Source organism: Leptodactylus fuscus, chromosome 3, assembly GCF_031893055.1.
Source record: "Leptodactylus fuscus isolate aLepFus1 chromosome 3, aLepFus1.hap2, whole genome shotgun sequence".
Classification (NCBI taxonomy): domain Eukaryota; kingdom Metazoa; phylum Chordata; class Amphibia; order Anura; family Leptodactylidae; genus Leptodactylus; species Leptodactylus fuscus.
This window is the reverse complement of record NC_134267.1, coordinates 110,717,490-110,729,895: the sequence shown is the minus strand read 5'-3', so window position 1 is coordinate 110,729,895 and position 12,406 is coordinate 110,717,490. Positions and strand designations below refer to the sequence as shown.

At 43.5% G+C, this 12,406-nt stretch overlaps 1 protein-coding gene across 2 annotated transcripts in view; it reads right to left on the bottom strand.

Moving 5' to 3' along the window:
• The window catches only part of POPDC1 (popeye domain cAMP effector 1), a 66,516-nt gene that overhangs the window by 32,832 nt on the left and 21,278 nt on the right, over positions 1 to 12,406 (bottom strand). For both annotated transcript variants that reach the window (XM_075268163.1, XM_075268164.1), the window contains exon 2: positions 4,975 to 5,192. In XM_075268163.1, coding sequence (XP_075124264.1) covers positions 4,975 to 5,182 — 208 coding nt within the window. In that variant the 5' untranslated portion in view covers positions 5,183 to 5,192. The remainder of the gene's footprint in view (positions 1 to 4,974; positions 5,193 to 12,406) is intronic.

Sequence of the window (12,406 nt, the reverse complement as noted above, 5' to 3'; positions counted from 1 at the left end):
CTTAAGTGACAAATTAGAATTTTTGTGTAGTTTTTACTTGAAATTTCTGTTTGCTGCAAAGTTGAATGAAGGTGGTTGTATATATGAAATATTAAGTTGTGTTTTTATATACGGTATGCTGTGCAATCTCAAAAAAGTTAGATTTTGGAATCACAGTCACAGTTTACTAGGTGTAGTGTAGATTTTTAACATTTTAGTGAATAACAGCAAAATACTAAGAGAGCTATGCTCTCGAAACGCGTCAGTCGGATGCTGTTTCTATTGCCTTGTTCTATACCATCCTTGTCTGTGATTCAGTTTTAACCCCTTCCCGACATGCGCCGTAATAGTACGGCGCATGTCGGGTCTGTAACTATGGCGACCGCCATAGCAGCCGGGTGTCTACTGCTTTAAGCAGTAGACAACCGGCTCTAATGCCTCCGATCGGTCCCCGGACCGATCAGAGGCATTAACCCCTCCGGCGCCGCGGTCAAAGGCCGGAGGCGCCATTTTCCCGGCGGCGCATGGGCGCCGCCATTTTGCCCGGGAACGCCGGCTCCTGGAGCATGCTCCAGGGCCGACGTCCCGTTGCCATGACAGCCGGGAGCCTGTACAAGGCTCCCAGGCTTGTCTGCAAATCCTCTCTTTTGCAGGCTGGTCTATGCAGCCTGCAAAAGAAAGGATGATTTTTTGCAATGCAAAGGATGCAAAGGATGATTTTTTGCATTTATTAGACCCTAGGGGGTCTAATAAATGCAAAAAAATTAAAATAAAAAAAAAAGTAAAAAAATACAAAAAAAATATAAAAAGTATTAAAAGTCCAAATCACCCCCCTTTCCCTAGAACACATATAAAAGTAGTTAAAAACTGTGAAACATATACATGTTAGGTATCCCCGCATCCGAAATCGCCTGCTCTACAAATCTATAAAAATATTTTTCCTGTTCGGTAAACGCCGTAGCGGGAAAAATAGTCGAAAGTGCCAAACCGCCGTTTTTTCACTGTTTTGATTCTAATAAAAATTTGAATAAAAAGTGATCAAAGCAATAGCATTTCCCGAAAATGGTAGAACTAAAAAGTACACCCGGCCCCGCAAAAAAAGACGCCCTATGCATCCCCGTACACTTACGTATAAAAAGTTACGGCCGTTGGAATATGGCGACTTTTAGAAAAAAATTTTTTTAACACAGTTTTGGAATTTTTTTTAGGGGTCAAAATGTAAATAAAACCATATAAATTTGGTATCCCTGGAACCGTACCGAAACACAGAATATAGGGGACATGTCTTTTTGGCTGCACAGTGAACGCCGTAAAACCAAAGCCCGCAAGAAAGTCGCAGAAATGCATTTTTTCTTCAAATCCACCCCATTCTGAATTTTTTTCCTGCTTCCCAGTACATTATATAGAATAATTAATGGTAGCATCATGAAGAAAAATTTGTCCCGCAAAAATTAAGACCTCATATGGCTCTGGGAGTGGAGAAATAAAAAAGTTATGGGGTTTAGAAGGAGGGGAGTCAAAAACGAAAATCAAAAAATGCCATCGGCGGGAAGGGGTTAATATGGCTATGGGCCACTGAATAAAGTAAGAAAATTTTTTTTTAAGGACACGCTAGATCTTCAATTTTTTATTTCTATTGCTGTATACAAGTGCTTCTGACCGGAGGAGTCCGTGCGCACAGTCCTTTACATTGGAATTTCAACAGACGGGTTAGTGTTTTAATCCTGATAATTTCGAATTTTGTCAATAACATACTGCTCTGATGCAACGTTAAGTGGGAGGCTGTGCATCCATTTTTCCCTTTCCTTTATGTGAATTACAACAGCAAAATACTACTTGTTTTCAGAATCAGATTTTTTGAGAGTCCGAGCTCTTATAGTTGATGCTTGTTATACCAGCAAAGGACAGGAATAGACTTGACAAGTTGGTTAGAAAAGCCAGCACTGTCCTGGGGAGCCCCCTGGACACAGTACAGGTGGTGAGTGACAGTAGGATACTGTCCGTGTTGAGCTCCATGCTGGAGAACATCTCCCATCCCATGTATGTGACCGTGACAGCACTGGCAGTACTGTCAGTGACTGATTGCTTCAGCCTAAGCGTGAGAAGGAGCGTTATCGAAGATCCTTCCTCAGAATCGCGGTCAGGCTGTATAATCAACATCAGACTAAGCGAAGATCACTCTGCACAGAGAACTAAATGATCCTGAAGTCTTCTTTTCTTTTTAGTTGCTAGGACTCTAAAAAGTATCTTATTCTATCTGCTATGAGCTTGTATGTGGTCTTTCTTGTAATATAAAGACTGAGTCCTCAGTAGTTGATACCTTTTAAATGGCTAACAAAAATGATGACAGATTGCAAGCTTTCGAGACTACCAGGTCTCTTCATCAGACATGGTATGACACAATTTCTGAAGGCAAGCCTATTTATACACAAAAGAGGCACAGGAATCAAGTGACAAGTGAAGGAAAGCAGTATACACACAAATAAATAAGTTAAAAAATAAATTATCATTTCAAAGGATGGCTCTCTGAGCGTACTGCTTTCCATCACTTGTATGTTCCATCACATACAGTACCAAGTGGCATTTTGACAATCCTGCAAGTGTCTACGTTAAGAAAATATATAGGTATGGAGGGTTGTAATTTAGGTTTTATTCGTCCATCTCAAAACCACGAAAATTGCCCTGGTAGCCAGAGGAGAGGAAAATCTGAAAACCCCTGGCAATGAAAGGGTTACATTTTTATTGTTCTATTATTTTAATGTGTTAAAGTGTTGCTTTTTGTAGTATAATTATTCATTAATGTGATTGAAGTAACGTCCTTTATCCATTATATGATTGATGAACCAATTTTTAATATTGCATAATGCATTTGAACGTTCCTCCCTCTCATGTTCATTCCTACCTCCACTGCCCCCCATTATTCCCTCCACCTTCCTTCCTATACTGTATTACTATGGAGGGATGTACCCTGCTTCACCAGATGTGCTGCATTCACACAAGATCACTGTTTCATATAAAACCAAATAAACAGATAAATACAGCATCCCCACATCTGAAATGGCTGAACTAGAGACATATAAAAATATTTATACTGCACTGTGAACATAGTAGCTGGAAAGCAAATGGCTGAATCACCATTTTCCATTGTTTTGCCTACCCATGAGCTACTGTAGGAATAAGCCATGCCAGTGGAGGCATTATGATGCTCTGGGCAATGTTCTGATAGGGGGCTTTGGGTCCTGGAGGTTATGTGGATGATAATCTAACATGCTCCTAATCCATAAACATGGCTGTAGAACAGGTACACCATTTCATGGCAATGGCATTCCCTAATGGCCATGGCCTATTTTAGCAGGAGTAATGCATCCTACCACAGACATTGTCTAGGAATGGTTTGCATTTTGTATTAGATATGTATTAGATAATGTGTAGCACGCCTTCTGTGCTGGCATTGTACCTGCACATCTATTTTTCTTTGTTCGTAGATACTAACTAACTTTGTTTTATTGCATTGAACGGTTGAACCAGAAACAGACATGGATGCTCTAGGGTTACTGATCCAAATGCAGATTCCACAGATCAGTACATCAGGATTTGTCAATCTTTATGTTACTAAGGAGCACTGGGTGGCAATAACAGGCGATAACAGGAGCTGCAGCAGATATAGCCACAACTTGGATACACCAAACAGCTCATCTGCATATGGACTGGAAGTTATTTGACTTGCCAACAAGACTGCACTTTGAAACTTCTGTGCAGGCATCATCAGCATTAATGCCAGGATTTATTCAAAGTGCTAGTGTTGATTTCTTTTGCCTTGTTCAGCCACTTGTCTTTTTCCTGCTTCAGTAAATTCAGACTGACGATACTATAGGCAGCTCTTGAATGTTTTACTTGATAAAATAATAACAGATTTGACTAAATAAACTACAGTTTCAGTAAAGTGAACTTAATTAGTGGAATGTGGGAACAGCTGGAAAAAACAAGTCTGATCTATAAAGACCTCACCTTTCAACTCAGAAAACTAAGGGTATGTTCACACTGAGTTTTTCGGCAGTGGATTTTGATGTGGAATCTGGCTTAAAATCCGCTGCCAAAAATGGCTCCCATTGACTTCAATGGTAGCCGCTCGCTTCTTTTTCCGCTAGCTAGTAGTGGACAAAAGAAGTGACATGCCCTTTCTTGCCGCGGATTCCGCGGTTGAATCAGCCACAGCGTCCGCGGCTTGAGACACGCTCTAGTGTAGGCCCATTCATTTGGGCCTACACAGAAGTGGCATGCCGCAACGAAATGCCAATGCTGTGCAGAATATTTCGCAACCTTTTCCTCTGTGTGAGCATACCCTAAGGCCTCCTGGAGGGGTGTGGGGAGGGGGGTTGACTATATACGGACTGTGTATTCTTTTCATTACAGTCATATCGCCGCAAGGAAATTTGTCATAACGAATTTACCCCTTAAAAAAAAAAATGTTAGAAAAAAACTCCAAAACATACCTGATATCCTAAATGTGAGCCCATTGTGGACAAAATTTGTAAATACCATAAGTAATATGAAAATGAGGCTGTAACTGCAATTGCAATGTATCTGAAGCATTGCAATTCTCTGGTTAATCCCAGGTTTTAGTTCTTTCCCCCCCTTTCCTCCCTTGTGTTGCTTCTGGGACTGGAGTGAAGAAATTGAGACTGCAGGCTCATTTATTAGAAATATCAAATACAAGCATTCATATAATCTCTTTCTATTTGCATGAATGGAGCCATGAGGCAAGGGAAAAATGATTCCATAGGCGCATAATTTTTTGTGACGTTCATTTCAATTACTAAAGGCAGTGTGAATGTGGTCAAAGATTGAGCACCAGGGAAAACCTGATTTACCGTACTTTCGACAATAAATGAGTATACATTTATTACAGTCTGATGGACACCATATCAAATCTAGCAAACTAGCAAAATCAAAATCTAGCTAAAGTATACGAGTATTTAGACTCTCATAACTTACCTAGACATAATAAAGCACGAAGAAAGATCATATGAAGGTTCAGTGTTGTAGGAATAACCAGTCCTAGGGCAAAACACACGTTTGCCAAATGAAAAAGCAAGTGGTGAATTTCTCTCCAGTTTTCACACACCTCATCCTCTGTAGCATTGTGGGTGCCTGCTGTAGAGTTCATTGGTAGCATGATGGTCAGTATGCTTTCAGTAGTCATCTTTAAAATCCTGATGTAAAAACAGAAAGAAGAAATATTGTTTGTAGCAATACCATCTGCACCCTGGGTAAATCGCATAATGTTGTCACAAGAGGAACACTTACAATACATATCTGTACTCTAATTATATAAGGCACTTTTTTAATTGTTCTGTCTGAATTACCGTCTCTAAATGTATTTCTATGTAGAAATTCAACCAAAAAAATCTAAATAGGTCATACCATATCCGACTGAATGTCTTAAGAATAGAAAAAATATCTGATTTAAGAATCAAAGCAAGGTTACCATTTTCCCGGTATATAATCTGTAAACACATTTTTGGAAAGATATTTATTTTCCAAGCAAATCTCACAAGTAGTCTGCCAAGATCTGTGTCTTATAAAATGCAGAGTAACTCTACAGGAGCCATTTTTGTTGTAGTTCTAAGTACTCCTTAGAACTATGCGAGTGTACTGCGCATGCACAGTACACTCACGAACCTCTTCATTCCGGAAGGACAGAAGATCAAGGCGTGGAAGAGCAAGCACAGGAGGGCGTCGCTGGAAGAAGAAAGAGGAGGAAGGCGTGACAGCAAGATGACGTCGGACAGTGCACAACCGTTCATCGTGCACAGATAAGTATCATTTGAATCGTTTTTAGGATATTATTTTTAAAACGGGGGAGGGGGGTAAAATAAGATTAGCGGTGCCTGAATAACCTTTTTAACGGCTATTCAGGCATATGTGGGGTTCATACAGCATAATTGTGCTGATAGAGCCCCTTTAAGAGACCAGATATTGTTTTATCTGAACTTAGCTCCCCTAAATTATTTGGGTTATCCAAACCCTGAGGAGAGCTTTACTTTCCCATAATATTGTGTCTTTAACCCCTTCTCTTTGTATGCATATTAGGTTCACATCACATGCAAGAATAATTCTATTAATGAATCATTTATTATGGGGAACATATAAGGTACAGTATAACTTTTTTTTTTTGGGGGGTGGGGGGGGGTGGAGGGTTAAAAAGTTCCCTGAAAATCTGCCTTTTATTCAGTTTTACTTTTATGGCATTGACCATGTGAATAAATAACATTATAACCTTACTCTCTTGGTTAGTATGAATAAGCTGATACCAAATGTGTATAGGTTTTTTTTTATATTTTTGTACTTTTACAAACTATTTCTTGTTACTTTCAAAAACCCATAACATTTGTACTTACGGTACTTATGTATTGCCTACTTCTCAGTATTCCACAGACAGACAGTCTATCCTGCTTCTGGCAGGGCCTAATAAGCTACCATAGATGGCAGACCTGGAGGCCATTGTTATACCTCCAGGCTATATGTTATCCAGGGTTGTTTATAGCATATCTGCCACTTTGCTCAAATCTGCAAATAAATGCATGAACTTGTAACTGGGGCATGTGCACACTGTGAGAAGTGAAGAATTAGTGTAGGTGCTATGACTTCCTGTCCCTGACTCCCCATCATGCACCACACATACATTGGCCAATGGAAAGCACAGTATTTTCTCTACAATTAAAGGGGTTGTCCCACGTCGCATACTTACCCGTCTTCGTTCCTCTAAAATCTTCTGTCTTCCGGCTTTGTCTCGTCATTGGTGGGCGGGGTCACATATGCAAAGCCATGGGGCGAGATGCCGCCGGCCCTGCGTGCGCGCTCATACACCAGTCTACCCTTCACAATGCGAATACAGACCCGACACACTGCGGGTCTGTATTCGCATTGTGAAGGTTAGACTGGTGTATGAGCGCGCACGCAGGGCCGACGGCATCTCGCCGCTTGGCTTTGCATATGTGACCCCGGAGCGGAACAGCATCGCTTCTGCCGCTGCTGTCTTCATGCAGGGCAGAAGCATAGCGATGTGCCTGTGCCGGCGTCTAACAGTCCCCAGCATCCGCCTATTACAGCGGATGCCGGGGAGTTAGATGCCGGCACAGGTGAAGCCAGCAACATCGCTATGCTTCTGCCCTGCATGAAGCCAGCAGCGGCAGAAGCGATGCTGTTATTCCGCTCCTCCGCCCCCCCGCCCCGGAATAGCAGCATCGCTTCTGCCGCTGCTGTCTTCATGCAGGGCAGAAGCATAGCGATGTTGCTGGCTTCACCTATACCCCAAAGGGTAAACTACCCCCCCCCCTCCAGGCTCGCTCCTGTGTACTTAGCCCCTCCTCCCTCCCCCCTGAGAGCAGCAGATACATCACTTGACTCAGGAGCAGCTAGGTCAGGGCTGTGGCCACAAAAAAATGAATAAAGTGAGATAGTGGCCAAACAAAGCAGTTTTGCTGAAGCATTGTATTTAGGAAAAGTCTTACATTCACATTTACAAGCATTATAGATAGGATCCTTGTGACGGGACAACCCCTTTAACCCTTTCATTCTGACAATTCAAAGCCTGCTACAGGGTCGTGTCTCTATCTTCAGCCACAACTATTACCTAAACCCTGTATATGCAGCCTAGAAGTACATGAACTGACTTTACTTTTTTACTGTCTATACCAGTGATGGTGAACCTTTTTGAGACCGAGTGCCTAAACTGCAACCCAAAACCAAATAAATTATCACGGAGTGCCAACACGGCAATTTAACCTTAAAACTCTGTGGGTCCACAATTGCGGACCCACAAATTACAGTCATGTGACTGGGGCTTTACAGATCTTGTACTGAAAGGTAAAGGTCTCTGCATTCTGTACTTTTAAACAATTAATTTTCACTATTTACATCGCACAGGATCTGTTTTATAGTTTACCGTGCAATGTTATTACATCCTGTACTAATTTCACTTCTGCTATAAAACAAATACTGTGTGATATACATAGTGAGGGGACCCCACACAGTACAATCTGCCCCTCAGTGGCCCCCCACACAGTACAATCTGCCCCTCAGTGGCCCCCCACACAGTACAATCTGGCCCACAGTGGCCCCCACACAGGATTATACCTGTATACTCCACAGTAGCCCCCTCCCACACAGCATGAACTGGTCCACAGTAGCCCCCTCCCACACAGCATGAACTGGTCCACAGTAGCCCCCTCCCACACAGCATGAACTGGTCCACAGTAGCCCCCTCCCACACAACATGAACTGGTCCACAGTAGCCCCCTCCCACACAACATGAACTGGTCCACAGTAGCCCCCTCCCACACAACATGAAATGGTCCACAATAGCCCCCTCCCACACAACATGAAATGGTCCACAGTAGCCCCCTCCCACAGAGCATTGAAGATCCACAGTAGCCCCCTCCTACACAACATGAAATGGTCCACAGTAGCCCCCTCCCACACAGCATGAAATGGTCCAGAGTAGCCCCCTCCCACACAACATGAACTGGTCCACAGTAGCCCCCTCCCACAGAGCATGAAAGATCCACAGTAGCAGCATAAAATGGTCCACAGTAGCCCCCTACCCGCACAGCATGAAAGTCTACAGTAGCCCCCTCCCACACAACATGAAAGGTCCACAGTAGCCCCCTCCCATACAGCATAAAATGGTCCACAGTAGCCCCCTACCCACACAGCATGAAAGTCTACAGTAGCCCCCTCCTACACAACATGAAATGTCTACCGTTGCCCCCCTCCCCTGACAGTGCAAACAAACACAATATAGTTACCTGAAGAGCTGCCGGGTGTTCTCTCTTCTGTTCACTGCGCGCGCTGATGACTTACGTCATCACGCCCGCGCTTGTTCAGAGGTCACACTCTGTAGTTAGTGTAGGCCGCGTAGTACGCGTGGCCTACACTGAGCTACACTGACAGCTTTCAGCTGGATGCGCATTTGCACAACCAGCTGAAGGCAGCGATCGCTCACTAACGGGGAATCCTGCATCGGATTCGCCGTTAGTGAGCGATCAGGGCGACAGCACGCGTGCCAGCAGAGGGGGCTCTGCGTGCCCTCTCTGGCACGCGTGCCATAGGTTCGCCATCACTGGTCTATACCATTACGTGTGTGGACTGTAAAACAATGCAGTATAGTCCACACATATGTGTAACAGTAATGCTAGTACTGTGTGCTTTGCAAGTTGAAGACATACAAATTAGTTGAAACTGCAGGGCTTTCAGAGCTGCACCAACCATGAGGCGAGCTGAGCATCACGCCTCAGACAACAATGTCCAAACTTCAGAGGGAATTAAAGGGGCTCTATCACTGGAAAAGTCATCACATCCTTGCACGGCCTTTAGAAAGGCTATTCCACACCTACCTTTAGTATGTAGATTGCCTCAGTGGTTTATGAATAAGTCCGTTTTTATTCATATGCTAATTAGACTGGTGCACGATACATCATGCACTCCTCTCCTATTGTTTCCTATGAGCACAGCACAGGCTGCTGCTGCTCATGATGACTCAGCTTCCTGTTTGCACACACATAGGAGATAATAGGAGAGACGAGTGCTGCTGGGAACTTCCTGTGCTGGCTGGAAGCTCATTAGCATATGACTTATTCAGAAACCACTGAGGCAATCTATATACTAAAGGTAGGTGTGGAATAGCCTTTCTAAAGGCTATGCAAGGATGTGACTAGTTAAAAATGACTTTTCCAGTGATAGAGCCCCTTTAAGAGTGTTTGTCCAAAGTTCTCTCCATTGATCAGCAGATAGAACATCAAGTGTTTCATTATACAGTCTACTGTGTGCTAACTCCCCTGTCCATCCATGATCCTTTTCACCCTCCTATCATTACAATAGAATTGTAATTTGATTCAGCAGTCAAATTGGAGAGGAAGTGGGAGGGATGTGTACACTGTACTGCTGGGCTGAGTGGAAGTTCTGCTATGTACTTAAGGCCGGGGCCCCAGAAACTGCGATGTTTTCTAGCAAATCCCATCCAAACATTGCGATAAAATATATACGCATTGAACACGCTGCGATTTCCAAAACAATGTCAATTATACAATCGTCAGCGGAAACCTCTGCGAACTTTCTGTGCAAAGCACTGTGGGAAGAACTGGGATGTGTTGCCGCCACATGGGCCCTTAACTTTATACTTCTATCTGTTGTCTCCCTGAACTTCTTGACAAATATTCATTTACCTGCAGAAAAGGCTAGTGTGTGGTACAGTACGAATGTTTAAATGTATATTACTGTAATGTGTGTGTATCTGTATAAAATATATAAGTCTAATATTTCTGATATAACGTGTTTGTATAGATTTTTAAGGGTAACACTTGTGAAAAAATATTAACATACAGAGTTGTGCAAAAGGTTTAGGGATGTGTGGGAAAATATTCTGAATTAAGTATGTACCACTCTTTGTCTCTCTCAATTACTCCTTTTATTTGAGCTTTGTTCAAAACCCCCAACATGCCCTGAACAAGGCTCAAATAAAAGGAGTAATTGAGAGAGAGAAAGAGCGGTACATCGAGGAATGGAGAAGCGCAATAAATAACTCCAAGAAACACACCGTGTACCAGTCATTGCAAAGAGACTACAACATGGCCACCTACCTGGAGAGAATACGCCACCCCAAACACAGACAGGCCCTGAGCCAGTACAGACTGAGCACCCACAACCTGGAGATGGAGACGGGGCGACACAGGCAGACGTACAAGCCACGGGAGAACAGACTGTGCCAGCACTGTGACCAAGGGGCCCTAGAAGACGAGACCCACTTCCTGCTACACTGCACCAAATGCTCAGCTGTGAGGGCCGTCTACTTCCAAAGACTCTCTACCCACATCCCAGACTTCATATCTGCAGACGAGAAGAGGAAACTCTACATCCTACTGGGAGAAGAAGAGGCCACTGTGGAGATCGCTGCCCAATACGTGTCCAGCTGTCACCAAACAAGAGGAAGATGAGACCCCACGGACTGTTATACCCCAACGCCCCCCCCCCAACTCCCCATATAGCAGCCACCAACTAAGAGGAAGATGAGACTCCGACTGTTATACCTCAAATCAGTCAGACCGGGCCCGGCCATGAGCGCCGGTGAGTGTTTTATGCTCTCCGCTGCGAAACCGTTATTTTTTTTTAAACCGGACACAGAGTACTGCTTGTCTGACTCTGTGTCCGTTTAAAATAAAAAAAATAAAAAAACAGTTTTGCGGCGGAGAGCATAAAACAAATAACTCTGGATAACCCCTTTAAGGCTCCCTTAGTTTAGCCACTTGCTATAAAATCCTTAATGTTAACCCCAGAGCTATTTACCGTATTTTTCGGACTATAAGACGCACCTAGGTTTTAGAGGAGGAAAATAGGGGAAAAAAATTTTGAAGCAAAAAAATGGTAAAATATTTAATATATGGGAGTTGTAGTTTTGCAACAGCTGCAAGGCCACATTGACAGGTGACCCTGCAGCTGTACGGAGACCCATAGAGAGTTTTTTTTGCAGGGCCAGATGTACTTTTTAGTTATACCATTTTGGGGAATGTCTATTGCTTAGATCACCTTTTATTTAAATCAGAGGCAAAACGGTGAAAAAAAACCCACGGCGGTTTGAAAAATATCAGTAGACCGGGTATTTTCGGACACAGGGATTCCTAATGTGTATGTGTTTCACAGTAATTTTCTATGTATTCTAGGGAAAGGAGGTGATTTAGAAGTTTTATTTATTTTATTTTTTTAAAGCTTTTTTTTTTTTTCACTATTTTATTGCCCCTTCCCCCTAGGTGGCTTGAACCTGCAGTCATTTGATTGCAAGTCCCATAGACGGCAATAGAAGTGTATTGCCATCTATGGGAGATGCTCAATATTACTATTACGGCTGGTCATAGTAATATAGCTATGACAGGCCTGGGAGCCTTCAGTTGGCTCCCAGCTGTCACCAGAACAGGTCGGCTCCGGCGACCTCGCCGGCCTGCAACTTTAAAGGTATGGGGGTGTATTCTACTCTTTGGGGGGAAAAGGGGTTAAGTTTTAATGCCCGCAATTAGAATGTATTCTAATTGCGAGCATTAGCTTTGGGCCTCCGCGTATAGCGGAGACCCGGTTGCTATGGCGACCGCTCTGCAGCAGAGCGGCCGCCATTATTCTTACAGACCCAGTATCCCGGCAATAGAACAGCGGATGCCAGGAATAGGGTTTTAGATGCCGGCACCGGAGCTGGGGCCTGCAGCATTGACACGCTCCTGTCGCTGCTGCTGGCTTCATGGCATTAGCAGGAACATTCGGACTATAAGACGCACCCTCATTTCCCCCCCAGATTTTGGGGGAAAAAAGTGTGCCTTATAGTCCGAAAAATACAGTAAAAAGTACACTAAGCCCCCCACTGTCCCTTCTTATTGCCAGGCCC